At 40.2% G+C, this 23,106-nt stretch overlaps 1 protein-coding gene across 1 annotated transcript in view; it reads left to right on the top strand.

Moving 5' to 3' along the window:
• Window positions 1-583: 583 nt before the first annotated feature.
• abhd17b (abhydrolase domain containing 17B, depalmitoylase) overlaps window positions 584-23,106 on the top strand; it is a 42,971-nt gene continuing 20,448 nt past the window's right edge. Inside the window, exons 1-2 of the mRNA XM_061980563.1 lie at window positions 584-898; window positions 19,419-19,886. Of these exons, the coding sequence (XP_061836547.1) occupies window positions 19,420-19,886 (467 nt within the window). The 5' untranslated portion in view covers window positions 584-898; window position 19,419. The remainder of the gene's footprint in view (window positions 899-19,418; window positions 19,887-23,106) is intronic.

Raw genomic sequence — 23,106 nt, 5'->3', positions numbered from 1 at the left:
AGAATGCTGGAGGACAGCAAAGACTTGCTGTGGAGCAAAGACGCGTCCACAATGTACATCCGAACATGACATGACAACCGACAAAGAATGATGAAAAACAACTGAAATATTCTTGACTGCTAAAACAAAGTAGATGCGGGAAATTTCGCTGAAAGGAAGACATGAAACTGCTACAGGAAAATACCATAAAAGGAGAAAAAGCCACCAAAATAGGAGCGCAAGACACTACACACAGGAAAACACCAAAAAACTCAAAATAAGTCACGGTGTGATGTGACAGGTCATGACAGTACACCTACTTTGAGACAAGAGCTATAGTGATGCATGCTTGATTATGGTTTGAATTCATATCAGAAAATTGTGACAACGACTTTTTACTGTCAACTGAGTGTTGTTTTTTAATGATTTCTGCTGGTGGTGTGCCTCTGGATTTTTTTCAACGCAAAAAATGTGCCTTGGCTCAAAAAAGGTTGAAAAACACTGACATAAGGTGCAGGTAACGTCAATGTCCTTCTGTTTAGTCTCCCTCTTTTCCCGGCAATACTCGAACGCCTTACTTCCTATCAATAACATCACTTCCCTATCTGTCTCCGGAAGTCCCGCCCCTAGCAAAGTCATTGGCTAACACCCCCGTGCCAGTCGCAACATCATGTAGTTGAGGCAACCGAGCGGAGGAAGGAAAGGGAAGGCAGTAAAGCGTCAGTTTCGGAAGCCGCCTCGAAGTGGAGGACGGATCCTCGCGGTGAGCTCCGCCGCCACACACAGCCTCCACACGACGGGACGCAAGACGAATAACAACCAGGAGATTAACCGTCTCGTTTTGTCGTCGAGAACATCAATTTCCTGGCTGGGTGAGACGATCACAACACGGTGTCGCCTCCAGACAAGCAACGTCCAGGTAATAATTGTTACTAAATTGACATCTTCTTCGGTTTCGCTTGCAAACATTCCCGAACATATTTTCGCTAATTACCGCCTCTCGCTTTTCTGTAAACACACACTCGTCACTGAGGAAAGCTCAACTAACCAGTTTATTAGTGAAACCTTGCACAACACACTGCTGGCTTTACCCACCATTTTATAGTCCAGCAATGCACCAATATGGCCCTGACGATGGATTATGTCATATTTGTTGGGGTTTTTTAAACGTGGAAAACTAATAACATGCATCCGTGTATTTATTTCGCGGCTGTGAGGCGCCATTGCTTCCCTTTCCTGGAAGATAGCAGGTGACGTTGATGAGTTATAGCTAATTAAACTGAATGGAAAACACCCGTGTGTAATAAAAACGATTATGTGTAAAGATGTGTAACTAAGGCTGTCAAATAGGGCTGGGCGATATGGCCTTTTATTAATAGCTCGTTATTTTTTAGGCCATATGTCACGATACGCGATATATCTCGATATTTTGCCTTAGCCTTGAATTAACCCTTGATGCATATAATCACACCAGTATGGTGATTCTATGTGTCTACATTAAAACATTATTGTTCATACTGCATTAATATATGCAAATTATAAAATTTCATGCAGAGAGGGAAATCACAACTAAGTCAATTTACCAAAACTGTGTTTATTAAGCAGTGGCACAAACATTCATGTCATTTCAAAACAGAAAGTGCAAGATTGTCACAGACATTTTAAAACAAGGGATTAGTGCACTTTTGTGCATGATGTCACTAAGGCCCCGTTTACACTTGGGTTATCCAGGGTAAATCACATCTAACCTTATCCGTGTCCACACACAACAATGCCACCCTTTAAGACCACCGCCCCCTTCTGTCCACCGGCGCAATTCGACTTGGTACCGTATTTTCCGCACTATAAGGCGCACCGTATTATAAGGCGCACCTTCAATGAATGGCATATTTCAAAACTTTGTTCATATATAAGGCGCACCGTATTATAAGGCGCACCTTCAATGAATGGCATATTTCAAAACTTTGTTCATATATAAGGCGCACCGCCGGATTATGAGGCGCACCTATGCATCCATTTGATGGAGCTGCGCTAAAGGGAATGTCAACAAAACAGTCAGATATGTCAGTCAAACTTTATTAATAGATTACAAACCAGCGTTCTGACAACTCTGTTAACTCCCAAAATTAATAAACAGCTGATTTACTCGTGTTACGGTATATCAAATGTTAGTGCAATCACAATATAGTAAAACTCGAAATAGTGCAGAGCAATAACAATATCAATAACTCAACGTTGCTCAAACGTTAATGTCACACAACACAACACACAAAATAAACATGTAAAGCTCACTTTATGAAGTTATTCCTCATCCACGAATCGCTCTAATTCTTCTTCTTCAGTGTCTGAATTAAACAGTTGGGCGAATACGGCATCCAACAGGCGCCGTCTCGTCTAAGTCGTCATTAATCGAGTCAGTGTCGCTGCTGTTGTCTAGCAGTTCAGTGACAATTCCTGCCCTCCTGAAAGCTCGGACCACAGTTGAGACTGATATATCAGCCCAGGCATTTACGATCCACTGGCAGATAGTGGCGTATGTCGTCCGACGCTGTCTCCCTGTCTTGATGTACGTGTGTTCGCCTTCTGTCATCCGTGTTCTACTGCGTGACTGATCGCTTCGAGTTTAAACTCTGCGTCGTAAGCGTGTCTCTTAATAGGAGCCATTTTGGGGTCTTTACATAAACACACAAATGGAAATGAAACGTTGTATATCCCAGCATGCATCGCGCGCTTCTTCTTCTACGGGGGCGGCTGCTTACCATAGAAGAAGAACGTCTTCTTCTACGGGGGAAAAAGAAGTTGGCGGCTGTTTACCGTAGTTGCGAGACCTAAACTTTATGAAAATGAAGTTTAGGTTTGTTGTGGCTCAATATTGGTCCATATATAAGGCACACCAGATTATAAGGCGCACTGTCAGCTTTTGACAAAATTGGAGGGTTTTAGGTGCGCCTTATAGTGCGGAAAATACGGTACACATGTGTAGGAATAAAAAATAAAATAAGCATCCATCTGCTTTCCAGTAGATTACTTTACTTCACTGTGAAGTTATTTAAAAAAGCTACAGTATATTGTAAATAGTTTGCTGTGCATTTTACATTTGTTTGCTGTGTTTTGTGTGCAAGTATTTAAATTAAAATGTATCTCCTTTGAACAATATCCAGTGTTGTGGTATTTCAATGAACTAGAATCCAGTGAGCTGTGGGGCACTATTGTAGTGAATCACACCTGAGACGACATAAATTGATCAAATCTTTAATCGACATGAGGAAGTACACAATGCGATAAAGAACATTTTACAACAATTACAACAATTAATCGAGACAGAGAATACCCAAAGTATTGTTGTTGTGGGTTGACTCCGCCGTTATGGTATTCTTTCGTGAGATATGGCGTCAGGGGATAAGCTGGGTCACCCCAATGAAAAACAGAGAGCAGATCTTCATCTTCCAGCAGTTGTTTGGGACACGAGGGGATGGTTCCATCTTTCAGCTGCGCGCTAATGGCGGAGTTAGCGAAGATGCGGGCATCATGCACACTGCCTGGCCATTTCACAGTCACATCCATAAAGCAATATTTGTAGTCACACACTGGCTATCACCATCACATCCACGGGAGGAAGGGACAAAGTTTTTCGGTAAACAGCTGACCCGGACATTAGAAAGTTATCTTGCCGTCTGAGAAGTTTTGTATCCGAAATAGCTGCAATCTCCCGTTTCCTTCTCTTAAGGTATTGATTTGTGATTTCCAAAAGCGCCTGTACATGTAGAAGAAGGAGAAACACGGGCATGCCTGGATGACTCGCCTCCATCTTTGTCAAGAAGCTGCCTGTGGCGCGTTTTTTCTGATGCCTTTTTCTGTGTGGAGTGCTGGCTTTCTGGCGTCACTTCCTCTCTGAACTCACTTCGTAAACGATCAATGAGTCCATACAAAGCTAAGTGCTGGAGATTCAAGAATTACACGGCTGACTTACCTGTGTAAAAATTTGTCCGAGGAGGGGGACCTTAAACGATGGTTTAGTGTGGCTGAAACGGGGCTTAGGCTAAATAATTATTCGTTTAAGGGGTTAAACGACTTAGTGTAGACATGGCCTAAGATGACATATCAAAACAACACTAAATTAAAGTGCACTTTTTGTACAGAATGCCACTACAATATTTTAAAACAAATAAAGTGTACTTTTGTGCATGATGTCACACAATATGGTTAAAAAACTGTAAAATAAAAATTAGCTGCATAATAGGAAATCAAGTTTTGTATGTCCTTCGCTATGTGGTAGGTTACTGCGGACGTTAACTCCTTCTGTTGTTGACTATTTTTGTCATACAGTGTTGATCTGGAAATGGAAGACACCAGGCTCAATTGGGTCAGTGCTGGTTGCTTTGGCATTTTGTTGGGTGTGGCACCAGCCCGAGATGTTGACATGCAGAGTTTCAAGCACTTTTCATTCTCTAGCGGGTGACTTTTCAAATGATGGTACAAATTAGTAGTGCTGCTACTTTTTGTAGCAACGCTTTTGCCGCATACTTTACAGTTGTCTGTTCAACATCTTCCCGCCTGAAGCCAAACCACCGGCAGACGATGGACCCCGTGCTGTTTTTCTTGGGAATTAATTCGTCTTCCTCCATTTGTTACCAGATTCGCACCTTCTCTCTCTCTCGTATTACCACTCGCACCGCTCCACTAGCACCACCTGCTATTGCTAACGTTACCCATGCCGCTAACTCTCTGCTCGGCGAGGGCGTATAACGTTTCACGTGCGACTGTGACGTAGGTGCGCTTGTTTTATCTCTCTGTGAGAAGGAGGGACAAGAACGAGTGACAAAAGCCTGTAGTGTAATACTGTAAATGCCCGCAGCTAAAAGCAACTGCGTGAGAACGTATACTCGAATACTCACAAAATAGTAATTTTCTACATAACAGTGATAGGGGCGGCGTGGCGCAGTGGAAGAATGGCCGTGCGCGACCCGAGGGTCCCTGGTTCAGTCCCCACCTAGTACCAACCTCGTCATGTCCGTTGTGTCCTGAGCAAGACACTTCACCCTTGCTCCTGATGGGTGCTGGTTAGCGCCTTGCATGGCAGCTCCCTCCATCAGTGTGTGAATGTGTGTGTGAATGGGTAAATGTGGAAGTAGTGTCAAAGCGCTTTGAGTACCTTGAAGGTAGAAAAGCGCTATACAAGTACAACCCATTTATCATTTATCATTTATAAACAGTCATATCGTTAAAACCCTACTTTGTGCTGACTTGTTTCCTGCTATCTACGTTTGTGTACCGTGGATAGTAAATATATACTCTTGTACAAGCTGTACTTGTGCTCTTAAGTATATCCAAGTTTTGTTTGCATTGCATTGTCCATCGTGAAGATATACAGTAATAACATAAAACATTCCGACATATAAGTGACTGAAATACTGTATTAGAAACAGCTAAGAGTGATCCAGTGCACTGCAAGTTACACTACAAAAATAAAAATAACATGTTAAAGTAATATCTATCTATATGTGTCGATCAAAACAGAACATGTTTACACCAATATCAGTGTTTCCCCCAGAAAATTTGTTAATTAAGGTGGTGACTCTCCAGGGGAAGGGGCTGGGTGGGTGTAAGGATCGGTGTAACTCGGCTGTCATCATCACGTCTCCATATCGTCGCTGCCACCACAGCCTGGGGGGTAGAAGACTACAGACTGTGGTGAAGTAGGCAGGCTTCGTCGCGTGAAGAAGCCTACAACTTTTGGTTGTGTTTTCCGCTCCATTTGCTGAATGGCAATATACGTTATATATCTCGATATTTTTTCCGTAAAGTAAAAACAAAACAGTCCTAGTTACCTGAGATACTAAGTACGTCATTATTATGACTTAGTAATTTACTAAGTCAAAATAATGACTTACTTAGTCAAAATAATGACTTACAAAGTCAAATTAATGACTTACTATAAGTAAGCGTTTACAATAAGCGTTTGAAAAAAATAGTTCAAAGTGGGGCCACATGCTGACATATGTTCAACTCATCATGCTTAATTTATTACGGCATTTGGGAAGCCTGTAGTTGATTTTTATTATGTAAATGTTATATTTTTATCAACATGTGATAGCAGGGACCCTGCCATTCAAAACTAAGCTGCTACATTACTAATGATTAATGTAACTATAGCTGGAAAAAATAGTACAATAGCAATAGGAGAGACTATTCATCCCTGAACACCATGGAGTGCATGTAGGCTTTATGATGCAGTTACATTATTGTATCAACTATCAGAGACAGCTTCAGGAAACTCTTCATTTAACATAATGTCCTTTTTTGCTGCTTCAACACAGCTCAATCAACACAGAAAAAGGTAAAGTGAAATAACTTGGTTGTTAACTGTAGGTAAAAAATGCTTGTCTTTCTCTCAGACAAACAGGGCTTTGCTGTCCGTAACACACACGCACACACACACTGCACAGTGAGCTAACGTTACGCTAAAAGCTAATTAGCCTTCACCTCAAGGACTGCGAGCGAGCTGAGCTGCTGCTTATGTTTCTAGAACGTCAACGGGGTCATAGTAATGTTCCTAGTTGTTGACTTGGAAGTGTTTGTTATAATTTGGGGAGAGTCCGCTGTCTTTTGCTTACCTGCTAAAAACACTTGTCTGCTCACCCGCACCGTCTCTCCTCTCTGCCTGCCTCTGCCGTGAGCACTGACTCCATGCGCTCTGAATACGCACTGCTGATTGGCTGTTACATGCGCTCTGAATACGCACTGCTGATTGGATGTTACCACTCTGCGTGTAACCAATCAGATGGTTCTGTGGGTGGGACAATGCTGGGATGTACTGACAGAGGCAGAACGAAGCTGAGCAGCTTGTTAAGACTTTAGTTTAGGTGGTGGCTCTTTGTTTTTATGGCGGCCGCCTTAACAACAAAGCGCTGCGGGAAACCCTGAATATAAAGGCAGTAGTTCAGGGCTATTCAACTACATAATGAAGAGGGCCTCAGTTTGAGGAGCCCAAGGGCTCAGGGGCCGGACATTGAAATGTGGAGGTTTCGTCAGAATGTGCCTCCGCAGGTTATATTTATTTTAGACTGAGTTTACTTAATTGCAAAGTCAACACATCTGCTTTCACACTGCACTGTCAATAAATTAATTATTCTGCCCTCGCTACTCGTTTCCAGCGTGTGAGGCTAGTTAACCGTATGAAGAGGGGGAAAAAGCCCCAGTTTTTGTTGAGGATTGATGTTCCTTCTTTTGAATTATTTTCCTTCCTTACTTTAATTTCTTCACACTTTTTTCTTCATTCCTTGTGTATTTTACATAAATAATGTCCATTGTGTATTATACATATATAAATTGAATACATTAATTCATGTTTTAATTAACTACATGTATTAAACAAGGTTTGATCATTACTTTCCGACAAGAAACCACACCACCACAAATACAAAATACATCACAAAGTTTGCAATTTCAATAAAAAACTAAATATATTTATGCACAATACCTACTTACAAATGTTTGACCAAGTTATGTGATGGAAGTTAGACGCTGGGATTTCTACCATTGTTGCTGCTTGTCTGGATCAATGTGTCCATCGCTTAAAAGGTCCGCCAGGATACAATGACTCGAGGACTTGCTCGGGGTAGAACATTCATACTCTGTTTTCCAGTTGTTGTTAAAAGTCAGTTTTTTGCAATTTATTTAGATTTTTTTTCCAGGGTTGAATGAGTCTTCTTCACTGTGAGACATATGCCTCGTTGTTGCCCCGTGTGGGGTGGCGGCAGTACTGCATACATGAGCAACCCTGGTTTAAGCCTATTTGGGTGATGTTCGGCAGGCCAGATGAAAAGATGTGGCGGGTCGGACGTGGTCCGCGGGCCACCAGTTAAATAGACCTGCAGTATAGTTGGATACAACTTTTGTTTAAAGGGGAACTACACTTTTTTTTTGCAATTTTCCAGTCATTCACAATCCTTATGTAAGACAAAAACACGTTTTCATTTTTTTATGTATTCTAAGTTGTAAAATATGGCAAGTACAAAGTGGCTAACAATGCAGCTAATGGGAGTACTGTATTCCACCCATAAAGCACTCTAAAAACATAAAAAAAAACGCCAAACAAAACTAATTTACATCTCGTGACCTGAATATTACAAAGTATTATTGGTATTGTTATTATAAGCGCTAACACAGACAAACTATTTTGAGTCGTGCCGGGATCACAGAGAGCTAACTAGCTTATGCTGCTAAATTGACATATCAAGCCGTTGCATCGCATCTGAGTTGGTGAAAGTTGATTATAAATAATGCCGCTCACCTGAACAGTAGTAGGATGTGGTCATAAACTGAGAAGTTGGTCAACTTTAACATCCAACTTATACCCGCAGATGGCGAGAAAGACACAATAAGATGCTCGTTTGCGGCACTCTTTTAAAACTCTGAGTGGATTATGATGAATTATTTTAACGGGAATATATAAACATCCTATCAGTTGGCATCCCAGTGAGAGCAGACATCGTACAGTAAGTGATTGTTTTATTGTGTTCATAGTTTGTATTTCTTGTTTAGAACTTAGCAATACTGCTACACGATGCTTAGTGTTTCACCAAAGCTGCATATTATTAGCACACACCTTCTAAAACTTGTAGATCATTTTTCTTATATTCAGGATTAAAAAATACAAGTTTCTGGATCATTTGTCCAAAAGTAGTCTTTAGTGTCTCTCATGAAGTTTGTCATGATTAGTAGTGTTGTTGTTGTTGAAGGAAACGGTAAACGTTGTGATGCGTCTGTAAAATTAATATGCAGCCGTATGGTAAAAATGTGCAAATATTACATGTTATGAATGTTACTACATTAAATATATACCTACAGCATGTACTGAAATGGTTGATGGAGGCTTTTATAGGCAGAATAGAGCGACTACCAATGTTGTTAGTGGACTTTTGCTAGCGTCTATTTACGAGTTACAATGCATAAAAAAATAAAAACAGATGTGTTCTTGTCTTACACAAGGATTGTGAATGATAGGCAAAATAAAAACAGTGCAGTTCCCCTTTAAGTCTAATCCATATTATAGCCGGTTTATGTAAGAGAAAAGCCCAAAACAACAACTAATAAGAGGAAACCACTCACATGACTGTGGGACAAGCACTGGCCTGAAGGCACGTGGCGAATGCTACAGAAAGGCTTCACGTGCAGCTCACTACACTCTCAACCTGGCACTGGCTAATACTAGGAGTTGACAAAATGATGCACTCTGGTTTATCTCACTTATGTGCTATTCTGGCACACCACCTCCAACAATCTTTGAGTCTACAACCTATAAGAGAATGCCAAGTCTATCAAAGATCTGTGATTTGATAGTACAGTATTCCTTCAGCTGGGGGGTGCCAGAATAGCAGGGCATAGTATCATACTTTCCATTAGCCGTCAAGACCAGGGGGTTGGCAACCCAAGATGTCGAAAGAGCCACATTGGACAAAAAAACAAGCCTGTCTGGAGCCGCAAGAACATTAAGAGCCTTATATAAGTTAAAAGGAAGGCAACACATGATGTGTCTATATTAGCCTACCATCAAAATGACTATGTGTCGCAGGCTGACACAAATCTTCATTGACAGAAATGTCACACATCATACACATTTTTACAACATTGGAAAACATCAGTAAAACAGAGGCTTCTGCGAGGGTGAAATAACTCCTGAAAATTACTGTCTTAAAATGGCCAAAGGGATAGAGATGTGTGTCCAAGTTAAAGGAAACTGCAGGCTGTTTTTTTCTAATATATTTAATACAATCTTTGCAAGCTGGGTACCGTTTGCTGTGGTCTAGAACAACATGGCACACAAACAACAATTAGAAATGACAGATGATGTGTCATGAGACATGCAAATATAAATTAAATACACAGAGGACCTTAAATGAGCTCAAATATACCTACAAACGAGGAATAATGATGCAATATGTATATACACCTAGCTTAAATAGCATGTTAGCATTGATTAGCTTGCAGTCTGCACTGACCAAACATGCCTGATTAGCACTCCAACAAGTCAATAACATCAACAAAACTCACCTTTGTGCATTCACGCACAGCATAAAACATTTGGTGGACAAAATGAGACGAAGTAGCATTAAACACTTCTTTCTGTGGCAGCGTCTGAGAAAGTTGTACGTGTAAACAAACTGTGGTAAGTTCAAGGACCGCCGAAATTGGTAGGACAGAACAGCGCTCACCAAATACTCTCATCAGTGAATTATTTTTCATTCAAGCAGTGAGATTTCTAACAATTTGAAGGTTTGTATTGTAGCGGTTGCTTTTAAGGACATCATTCACCACACCTGTTTACTTGACTTTGTCGTCATTATTCACTGTCATTGTTCTATTGTGCACATAACAATGTTTTTCTTGTTTAGCATTCATATATAGTATGCAGTTAAGAGTGAGTAATTCGGTGTGGCCCCTTTAAGCGACCGTCAGGAGATTTACCAAGGTGGGGGTTTGTTGTGACCGCCTTTTTGAATCTCTTTGATGTAAGCATTCATTTAGTCTTCTCTTTGATGGAATACATGGCACACGTTTTTGTGTGTCAAAGATAGGGCTGGGCGATATGGCATTTATTAATTAATCTCAATATTTTTAGGCCATGTCACACGATATATATCTCGATATTTTGCCTAAGCCTTGAAGGAACACTTGATGCATATAATCACACCAGTATGATGATTCTATGTGTCTACATTAAAACATTCTTGTTCATACTGCGTTAATATATGCTAATTTTAAACTTTCATGCAGAGAGGGAAACCACAACTAAGTCAATGGACCAAAACCGTATTTATTAAACAGTTATTAATAGGGATGATACTCTAAACCGATTTTCCCGGTTGTTCGATAAGAAAAGAACCGAGTCCTCAGACTCGAATCCCTTTTTGAGAACCGTTACCCGTTATCGAGACCACTATAGTAAAGAAAAAGAGTTGGTTCTTTATTCGAGTCCCTGGGAACGAATCCCGTCCTGACCAGAAATGCCCCGTGGGACATCACAAGAAAGGACGTCACGTAGCTCAGTCATTAGGCGCAGATAGGGAAAGCAGGAAAAACAATGGACCGGAAAAAGCGCTCCAAGGTGTAACAAAGTTCAAAACAAAAGGTATAATCCAATGAATAACTTTACTGAGAGATTTGAGCAGGGTACAAACACATGACGAACACTTTTACGACCAACCGGAAACATAGCAACCAGGCTAGCAACGCACCTCCTTTACGGCAGCTGTCGCAACGTTCTTAAAGCAACCGCAGCACATACATATATATATATATATATATATATACATATATATACAACATATATGACATGATCTCCCTTTTTTAACTATTGTTTTTCTTTCCTTGTAAACAAAACAAAATCACACTGTACATGTGTTGTCTGTCTAATTATAAATAATGCAGACGAGGCGTGTTGGCTGAGTTCTTGACGTTTACTTTCACAGCGTGCTCATAACATCATTCTTAGCTGCCGGGTGGCGACATGCAACAACACTTTTCGGGGCTACCGCGCATGCTCGTCACTCCCGTTGCATGCTGGGTAGTGTAGTTGTTATATTCCCTAGCTCATAACATCACATCTTTCCCCCAATAAAGAAATAATGTTAACTCAATAAAGTGTATTTCTTTTTTTAGCTTTAACTTTTCGATTTTTAGCATTGTAACCACATTTGCAAACTACTTTTATCTTCATTGAATTTTCTTTCAATAAATAAATAAAGTACAAAAATGTCAAAGCATCATAACAAACAGTTATGTCAAATAGTAGCAGAAGTGCACTTTTTGGAGAGCTGTATTATTTTCAGTTTTGTGCCCAAGGGACTGATTTTATTTAAAACTATATTATAATTTATACACCTGTAGTGATCACAGGGACAGGTTGTTTTTGTGTGACTGTATATATTTGTTTTTCTGAAAAATCCCACTTAATATACTTTGGGTAACAGTCAATATTTATTTATTTTATTTTATTTTTTTAGGGGGTTAACAGTCAATATTTATTTATTTATTCGATTTTATTATTTTCTTATATAATAAAAGTGAGCTTTTGTTAAACCAAATATTGTGGGTTTTTTTTCCATATACAAAAACCTATCTGGACTCGATAAGAGAATCGATAAGGAATCGGTTCTATAAGAGGATTCGATAATAGGATTCGATAATAGGCTCGAACTCGATAATTTCTTATCACACATCATCCCTAGTTATTAAGCAGTGGCACAAACATTCATGTAATTTCCAAAACAGAAAGTGCAAGATTGTCAGAGACATTTTAAAACAAGCTATTAGTGCACTTTTGTGCATGATGTCACTAAGATGACTTATCAAAACAACACTAAATTAAAGTGCACTTTTTGTACAGAACGCCACTACAATTGTTTAAAACAAATAAAGTGCACTTTTGTGCATGATGTCACGCAATATATTTCAATAACTGTCAAATAAAAATGAGATGTATAATAGTAAATCAAATAGTGTATGTCCCTCGCTATGTGGTAGGTTCCTGCGGACGTTATTTCCTTCTGTTGTTGACTATTTTTTTCATACGGTGTTGATGTGGAAATGGTTACTTGGGCATTTTGTGGGTGTGGCACCGTCCGGAGATGTTGACATGCGGAGTTTCAAGCACTCTTCATTCTGTAGCGGGTGACTTTTCAAGTCACTTTTTAAGTCATGCTACAAATTAGCAGTGGTGCTACTTTTTGTAGCAACGCTTTTGCCGCATACTTGTTCGACATCTTCCCGCTTGAAGCCAAACCACCGCCAGACGATGGACCCTGTGCGGTTTCTCTTGGGAATTAATTCTTCCTTCATTTGTTACCAGATTCGCACCTTCTTTCTCTCGTATTACCACTCGCACCACTCCGCTAGCATCACAGCTAACGTTACCCACGCCGCTACCTCTCTGCTCCACGAGAGCGTGTGACGTTGCACGCGCGACAGTTTGTCACGTACATGTATGTAAGAAGGTGCGCTTGTTTTATGTCTGTGAGGAGAGACAAGAAAGTGAGAAGAGCCTGAAGTGTAATGCTCGCAGCTAAAAGCAACTGCCTGAGAACGTATACTCCAATATCATTATATAGTCATTTTCTATATCACACAGAGACAAACCTGCGATATATCGAGTATATTCGATATATTGCCCAGCCCTAGTCAAAGATACTTCAAGTTGTCTTGCTTTCGCATTACAAGCGCAACAGTATCATGTTTGTCCTCCTACAGAAACCATATCAAAACAAAAATATATCTCCCCCCCCCCCCCCCCCCCCCATATTTTTCTATTTTCATACATTTTTGAAAAAGCTCCAGGGAGCCACTAGGGTGGCGCTAAAGAGCCTCATGCGGTCGAGACAATGACAACAGTAGACTGAGACACATATTGTGCATCACGCATTTCGTTACAACACAGAAGGACCCTTGTAACATACATTTGAAATGACACGAGACACACAATTGCTTTTTGGAAACTACTTGAGCTTCTTAACCCGCTGGAATTGTTGTCAGCCAGATGTTAATCTCTACAACTTGCACCGCTACTTCTCGGAAGCACCAGACAACTCAAAAGGCAGCCCTAGGTGCTGGATGTATGATGCTTGAGTGCTTTTCCAGCCTTAAGGCAGACCGAAAAGAAGCTTCAAACAGACAGGACCATGTCCTTATCAACCTAGTTCAAAGGAGCCATGCATCCTCGAAAAGGTGCCCACCATAAATACTAGGGGTAGCACGATACACTCATCTCACAAGCTATTTCGGGTTCATTCAAACAACACAAGATTTTAACATTTCTTAGTAGAGTTGGTACCATTTAGGAGCCCCCGACTCGCAGGTCTTGAATGGGGGGTGTCATGGGACACAGAATTTCTGACAGCACCCCTGCTTTAAAGAAAAACTGCTACGGCAAGTGTGACAGTCGCTCGCTGTCGTGCGGGTTCCAAGGACCACCAAGGAATGACATTCTTGCGGGCAGGTTTAGACTTCTTTATTTTTCGACAAGAAAGTCTCTTACTGGTTGATTTTCAGCCTTTCCGTTCTTCTGCTCGCTCCCTGCTCCTCCGCTCCAGCTTTTCAGCTGCGTGAGTCATCGTCTTCCGTGTGCTCTTTTCCGCTCTCGCTCGGCATCAGCGTCCTTCTGGCTCCTTCTCATCTCTCCGCTTCTCTCTCACGTTTCCGGCTACCGCCCTTTTACACCGTTGGAGATGATTATCAAATTGTGCCCAGCTGGGTGCTCCACGCACCTGGTGATAATTGCGGCGTCGATCACGGCGCGCTCCGCCTCGCCGCTTGCTCGCCTCCTCGCCGCCATCTTGGGGTGGGCTCCGGTGTGCCCTACCTCGCCGTCGGACTGCCGGCCCCGCCTCTCCACAGCAAGTTATATGACTACAATTGGGCATCAATAGGAACCGGGTCTTACATTCTAATTCTCCCGTAACTGTTTAAATGTTTAAATGTTGATTCCTATTTTTGATGCTCTGTCTGCCGACCGGAAGATTTAGCTAGCAGCAGCTAACTGTTTACCTTGGTACACTGTGGGGAGCTGCTAACTTAAGGTGCTGTTTTCAACTTCCTCACAGTAACATTTTTTAAAGACAAACACCACGGCAGGCTTATGTTTTGTTAACAGAACAAAGATGCTTTAAAACGGTCTATATTTTTCACAATTACAAAGTTTATACAATGACATTGTTTATTGGCCCGAATAAAAGGATTGGCGTCTACGGCGGTCACTCAACCGGACTTGTCAACACGTACGTGCAGGGAGCACGTGCACACATACAAAAGCAGTCCAAGAGAAGCAACTAACAATTTGAAGTCATGTTGTTATGATAGAATATACATTCAATGACAGCTAACACTTGCTATCCAAATCGCCAATATTAGCTAACAACACCTGCAGCTAATGCGCGTACATGTGTTACGTACGTACTTAATTGCGTCATTACGTACGAGAAGTGTCATATTCATTGGAAAGTTGGCGCCCTCCAGGCATCTGTGTTAATGTTACAAACTGACCCTCTAAGTCAATAATCAAATAATCTACATTAGGACGAAGCTAAACATGTTACTCACAGCAAGTAGGAGCGGACAAGCTAAACATTAAACTAGCTTGAAAATAAATAAGTGCTTAGTAAAGTTGAAAGAGGAAATACACTTTTCTTGGTATTTTGCCTATAATTCGCAATCCTATAGGACAAGAACATAATGTCTTTTTTAATAAATCATGCCTTCAAACTGGATAATAAAATGATGCGAACATAAACTGAGAAGTTGGTCATCTTTGACAGCCAATTTAGAACTCCTAGATGACGAGAGACACGTGAAAGATACCCCTTTGTTTTAACCCTTCGCAAGGATTATGATTAATTTTTAATCTAAAGGTGAATACATCGTCATCCTAACAGTCTGCATCCCAGTGAGAGCAGACATTGTACAGTGAGTGATTGTTTTATTGTGTTTGTTGTCTCTCATGTCTGTCGTGAGTAGTAGTGGTGGTGGTGTTGAAGGAAAACGGGAACCATATGCTTACACAGAGCAAAACATGTAAATGTTACATGTTGTTATGAATATGCCTGTTACTACATTACATACTGTATGTACTTACAGCGTGTACATAAAACCTGGATAGAGGTTTTTGGTAGTTTTTAAGTGCTTTATAAGCAGAATAGGGCGACTAGTTACTAGTTGGAATACATAAAAAAAGAAAACGTGTGATTAGGGCTGGCCGATATATCGAATATACTCAATATATCGCGGGTTTGTCTCTGTGCGATATAGAAAATTACTATATCGTGATATTCGAGTATACGTTCTCATGCAGTCATCATACTGGTGTGATTATATGCATCAAGTGTTCATTCAAGGCTAAGGCAAAATATCGAGATATATATCGTGTATCGTGTCATGGCCTAAAAATATCGAGATATTAATAAAACGCCATATCGCCCAGCCCTACGTGTGATTGTCTTACATAAGGATTGTGAATGATCTGCAAAATTCCAAAATAAGTGCAGTTCCCCTTTAAGAAGTGCTAATGGACCCACATTACAGCAGAAATTAAGCTGTTATTAACGGGAAATTAACAAGTAGATGAACGAGAGTCTAGCGTGAAGCTAATATAATAACATGGAACCATTTCCCTTGTGGATCGTTAAAGTTTGTCTATGTCTAACAAAAGCTCCTGCTGTTTTGCGGCCACTGCCAGGCATACATCGTTGGGAACCGGAATCGGAACCGGAATTATCCAAATTCAAACGATGCCCAACCCTATCTATGACTGGACATATAAATATTTTTCTATTTGGCTGGGTTACCAAACAATGCGCTTCACAACTTTGCACGGATGACATACGCATGAGCTGTTACCAGTTGAACTTGTTTCCACAAATGAAAACAAAATAAAAACAATAACGGTAAATTCAAGTACAGTGTAAATATAATTATATCGTCTGCATATCTGATACCGCGACTTAGACTTATACTTCCTTTTATTGTCATTCAAATTTGAACTTTACAGTACAGATAAGAACGACATTTTGTTGCATTAGCTCATGGTAGTGCAGGATAAAAGAGCAATAAGGTGCAGATATAAATAAATAGATTACTGTACAGATAAATATATTGCACTTTTGCATATACATCCACATTTATGAATGTATGTTATATTGTCTTTATATTCATTATAAAGACAATTATAAAGGCTGTCAAGTGTATCAATGATTCAGCTGTAATCTCTTATTTCTCTGGCTGCTGCTTCTGAGAGAGCAATCCAGTCTAGTCCATGGCACATTTAGGATCCTCCCAACCAGATCATTTTGTTCTAAGGCGGTGTAAAATGATCAGGTGACGAGAATTAAACTAACAATTTATTCTACAAAAAAGGAGCAAGCATAACAAATAGTAATACTAGCACTGGAGGAAGTAAACCAAGCTTTTTAAAATGGACGTTTAAAATGATTTAGTCCATTTTGGAGATAAACGTTGGCAGGGATCGAAACTAAAAGTTAACTTTTGTGCCGAGCACAAGCACATTCTCCTTTGCCTGTTTCTTCTTCCGGAACCTAAATTAGATGCAATGTGTGTGTACACTCAAATAAAAAATAAAAACGCGGTCGTTTGGGTCCATAAAATCCCGATCACGCGTAATATGTATTTTTTATTTTTTATACCCTTTCTTTTTTCAAAATACACTAGAATGATCCCCATTTCTGTTGAAAACCGTGAGGGTTTGCAGGCTTACCAAGGCATAGTGGTTTAAGTTTGAGTTCCTGTCTTTTTTACTTTAAACAGCAATGTGACTCTGTCTTTAAAGTGTTTGAATCTTTAAAGTGTTTGAATCTTTCTCTGCGTTGTGCTTCAGTTTTGCTTGAGTGTTGATGAGACTGCATAATCCTGTCTCGTCGCAGTAGTACATTGTTTACGAATGATCAATGATCCGCTTCAGAAACGACAACAAAAAGGTCTGTTTTCTTCTTTGATGTAGACAGTCGAAAGAAAAAAAGAGCCAGGCAAGGCCAAACACGGACGGCAACTTTTTTATTTATTTATTTGTTTTGTTTGTTTGTTGTTGTACATACAAACATATATTCTCAATGTACACAACAACCAAGGCACTTTCAACATACAGTATCTCAACAATTTCAAACATCCACCAAGTTGAGCAAATATTGTCAAAACATGTAAAGGAAAGAAAATAAAAGCAAGTACAAATAGAATATACAAATAATAACATTAATAAAAAAATCGGATAAGATGCACAATTCAAAAAGGCAAAAAAAGGCTAATCTAAATCACTTGAAATTTCTCCAATAAAGATATCAATTGAAGGGCTTTTGTACTTTTAACCATTTTCCAAGAGTTTGATGATTTGAAAACATTAAGCCAATGATAAAATGTAGGTTTAACTTTCAGAAATCGTCATTTATGTATAACAAAATATAGCTTGCAGCATAATATTGACAAGCATTTCTATGTTACCATCATTTATTAATATGCCAAATTTAATCTCTTCTACTGTACATGGACGGCATCTTAAAAGTAAATAAGCATTTGTCCCAATTGATTTACGTCACTGCCGGCAAACGGCGAGGGTCGATTACGATAACGATGATGTTTGGTGGATAGAATTTCGACTAATATCAAACCGCGTTAGATGGGACTTTACCTGTATTTGCAAAGAAATAAAACGCAGCAAGCATTCATTGAGATTTTAAACTATTTTAATTGTAAATTAAATATGTTACTGCTTTGTCTTCATTTTGTGGACCGCATGAGGGATCCAGGTCTATGACCACTTTTTCTTTGAATGACATCAAGTGCCAACATTTATTGTGGCACTTGATGTAATGTAAACAAACAAACTTGCCTAATCATAGTGCAAAAAAAAAAAAAAATCAATTCACATATTGGCTGTTAGCGTGTCCCTCCGATTTCCTCAGTGATCCTTCTTGATTCCTGTCTTGCTTTGTTCCCAGGGCGTGAGCGACTTCATGCAACGAACCTTGCTTTGTAATTTCTGGTTTCTTCCGACCAAAAAATATAAAAATATATTGCTTGTTTTATCGAGCGCATTAGGTGTCTATAGCGATATATACTGATATTGTTTTATGGGCTCAACCCTATCGACAGTTTGAAGGCAGAGCACAATCTCTACCGTGGCCAAATTTATATACCGTGTTTTTCGGACTATAAGTCGCAGTTTTTTTCATAGTTTGGCCGGGCGTGCGACTTATACTCAGGTGCGACTTATGTGTGAAATTATTAACACATTACCGTAAAATATCAAATAATGTTATTTCGCTCATTCACGTAAGAGACTAGACATATAAGATTTCATGGGATTTAGCGATTAGGAGTGACAGATTGTTTGGTAAACGTATAGCATGTTCTATATGTTATAGTTATTTGAATGACTCTTACCATAATATGTTACGGTACCATACCAGGCACGTTCTCAGTTGGTTATTTATGCGTCATAACGTACACTTATTCAGCCTGTTGTTCACTATTCTTTATTTATTTTAAATTGCCTTTCAAATGTCTATTCTTGTTGTTGGGTTTTATCAAATAAATTTCCCCCAAAAATGCGACTTATACTCCAGTGCGACTTATATATGTTTTTTTCCTTCTTTATTATGCATTTTCGGCCGGTGCGACTTATACTCCGGAGCGACTTATAGTCCGAAAAATACGGTAGTTTCTACCATCATACCGTGTATACAGCGCAGCTCTATTTGCTAGCTCTCAGTTAGTAGTGTGCTTAAAGCACTGCATGTGCCATTCCAATCCCTCACACCAAACAAGGGTGTTGGTATCATCAGTCAAGAAAGCAATGACATTCATCCGCTTCCATTGTTTTCCTTAAACAAATGTGCAGGAAGAATCATCCCGCTCATGTCATGTTTTATTTTTTATTTCAGGATGAACCACTTATCCTTCAGCGAGCTTTGTTGCCTCTTCTGTTGTCCGCCGTGCCCTAGCAAGATAACGGCCAAGCTGGCCTTCCTGCCTCCCGAGCCCACCTACAGCCTCATGTGTGACGAGAGCGGCAGCCACTGGTCCCTGCATCTCTCCGAGCGCGCCGACTGGCAGTACTCGTCCCGAGAGAAGGAGGCCATCGAGTGCTTCATGACGCGCACCTCTAAGGGCAACCGCATCGCGTGCATGTTTGTGCGCTGCTCGCCCAACGCCCGCTACACGCTCTTATTCTCCCATGGAAATGCAGTGGATTTGGGCCAGATGAGCAGCTTCTACATCGGCCTGGGTTCTCGGATCAACTGCAACGTGTTCTCCTACGACTACTCTGGTTATGGCGCCAGTTCGGGGAAACCCTCAGAGAAGAACCTGTATGCTGATGTCGACGCTGCCTGGCAGGCGCTGCGCTCACGGTAAGGAAGGTTGATTGAACGGATGGAAGGTGCATTACCAACTCAAAACAATGAGAATTGACACAATTCTGCCTCTAGAAACTTTATTTATAAAGCACCTTTCGTACATAAAAAATGCAACACAAAGTGCTTTAGACTTAAAAACAATGGCCAATGACCCACATCCCTCATCAATCACAAATATACACAGTTACACACGCGTACAGTTGAATGCATGGCTGAATACAGAGGAACCAGGTGAATAAACCTATCACAGGAGCCGTCTGCACCGGGACGTCACCAGGCCTCGGCCACCAGTATGCAGACACAAAGCGCCCCCACGGCTAGAGGTGGGGGAAATAATCGATTTTTAGACGCATTGCAATTCGGACATGGACGATTATAAAATCGATTTAGTAAACATCAATAATCAATTTATTTATTATAAATAAAGTAATTCAGATTGTTCTAAACTTTGTCTGACTGCAGCGATTCCCACCTCTACCCACAGCCATGGCCGATATAATCCCTGATGCAGAGAGCTCCTTCTGAGGAACGCCTAAAAGTAAAAATAATAAAACATTTAAAATAGTTGATACCATGAGTAAGAATATAAGATAAAATATGAGTAAAACATATTATGAAGATAGAAAAACACATATGTACAATAAATACATTTAACTACCGTATTTTTCGGACCATAGGGCGCACCGGATTATAAGGCGCATTAAAAGGGCCATACTATGATTTTTTTTTCTACATTTAAAAGACTTCCTTGTGGTCTACATAACATGTAATGGTGGTTATTTGTTAAAAATGTTGCATAGATTATGTTTTACAGACCATCTTCAAGTCGCTTTCTGACCGTCGCTTCAAGATGCACTGTTTGGTGGGTGGTCTTATTTACGTGAGTCACCTTCGACAGCGTCTTCTCCCTGTCCTCTTTGGTGTACCGGTGTAGCGTGCAATGACGGGAGTCGAAGAAGTGTCAGAAGATGTAACTAACTGTTTTAATGATTTCGGATTTTAATTAAATGAATAACGGAGCAGCACCTCCTCATCCGTGGCTCACTATCACAACAACAACGCCGGAAATGTGTCCCGTGAAAAAACGTTTGACCGGAACTCTCTATTAACTAAAGTTTTGTGGGTCAATTACGTAAACCCACTACACCGGTAGTTTTTAGCGCTTCCACAGCGAGTCTACTGACAGATATAAGTTAGAACTTTACGCTATTTCATATTAGAAATGGCAACAGCAGAGCATGAATGCCCCATAACAAGATGTGAGAGAAAAAGAAGAAGCTTATCAACTACAGAGGGCTGGCAAGGGCTGCAATGGCGGACGGGCGCAAATTTTCAGGACTTATGCAGATCCTGAATACACATCAGCAGGTACCAGTTGGTAAGAACAGTTGGTTTTGCATAATATTGCGAAACAAAACAACAGATAATGTCTGCTAACAGGTGCCATTATACACACACCATAACAATAATCGTATGTTGAAGCACAGCACGTCTGACTATGGTAGCTGTAATGCACCGACAATCCATCAAGCGGTGCGGCTTCGTAGCTTACCAAAGTCGTACCAAAATATTTTGACAGATTTTTGAGCACTGTGTGTAATGTTCTATATTCTCAATGGAATATTTAAAATTTTGGTGTTGTTTACGGGCGTCATCAAAAATGGCTTCGAGGTCGGTAAGCACAACCAGACTTATTCCGTACATTAAGGCGCAATGTCGGTTATTAATGAGTAATAAAAAGGAAAGTATTAATGACTTCAATAAAATTAATAACTGTTGGGTAAAAAAAAAAAATCAAAAAGGTGGGTCTTTAGCCTGCTCTTAAAAACTGAACGTTCTCTGTGGCCCTGAGGTCTTCCGGCAATTCCATCCTGTGATGTTGTGTCCTGACCCCGGGATCTTAGAGGTCCGCAAGGGTTTGTAGGGTAAAAGCAAATCCGAAAGACAAGAAGGCAAAATATTATAGAAAAATGTGTAAACCATAAGAAGAAGATTACAATTTTCAGTGTTGTGTAGGTAAGAACTTTACTGCAACAAGGTGTCTTAATTTGGTTCTCTAAACTACAACTACAGTGGAACCTCGATTAACCAACCCCTTTATTTGCCAACTTTGTGGTTTATAAGCCTTTAGATCTCATCAAATGTCTGTCTGTGTGCAAACTGTGTCTCTGTGTACGAACGCGTCAATCATTCATTTTGTGTGCCGCTGGAAGCCTTAGGGCAGGGGTCACCAACGCGGTGCCCGCGGGCACCAGGTAGCCCGTAAGGACCAGATGAGTAGCCCGCTGGCCTGTTCTAAAAATAGCTCAAATAGCAGCACTTACCAGTGAGCTGCCTCTATTTTTTAAATGTTATTTATTTACTAGCAAGCTGGTCTCGCTTTGCTCGACATTTTTAATTCTAAGAGAGACAAAACTCAAATAGAATTTGAAAATCCAAGAAAATATTTGAAAGACTTGGTCTTCACTAACTGACAAAGAAACAGATAACAGACTTGGTGTCCAGTTCAAAGTGTGACATGATTTATTTAAAAATTTGAGAGTTGACTTTTGTATTTTACATGAGTTATTATTTGTACAAACATGGTGCAAAGTTATTCATGATTTGTTAAAAAATGTTTGTGGCTAGCTAGTTAAAATGGGATATTGTGATTTCACAAGACTGTCTTAGAAGTGATCATTTGAAAATGTTCAATTTGAAAAATGTGCACTTAGAGAAAATATAAAAATAAAGTGTTGCATATTGATATTTATCTGTTTCTATATATATTTATTGTGAGAAATCATTAAGATGATCAGTGTTTCCACAAAGATAAATATCATTAATTATTAATAACATAGAGTTAAAGGTAAATTGAGCAAATTGGCTATTTCTGGCAATTTATTTAAGTGTGTATCAAACTGGTAGCCCCTGCGATGAGGTGGCGACTTGTCCAGGGTGTACACCGCCTTCCGCCCGATTGTAGCTGAGATAGGCTCCAGCGCCCCCCGCGACCCCAAAGGGAATAAGCGGTAGAAAATGGATGGATGGAAACTGGTAGCCCTTCGCATCAATCAGTACCCAAGAAGTAGCTCTTGGTTTCAAAAAGGTTGGTGACCCCTGCCTTAGGGTGCTGCCATTTGAATGACATCACTTCCTGTGCAGTACAGTACACACAGGGCGCGGCCATTTTGGAGGGCAGAGCCCCCTTTGTTAAATTGTGTTTGTTAGCCAT

Source organism: Nerophis lumbriciformis, linkage group LG20, assembly GCF_033978685.3.
Source record: "Nerophis lumbriciformis linkage group LG20, RoL_Nlum_v2.1, whole genome shotgun sequence".
NCBI lineage: Eukaryota > Metazoa > Chordata > Actinopteri > Syngnathiformes > Syngnathidae > Nerophis > Nerophis lumbriciformis.
The sequence above is the reverse complement of the archived record's forward strand: the minus strand, read 5'-3'. Positions and strand labels throughout refer to the sequence as shown.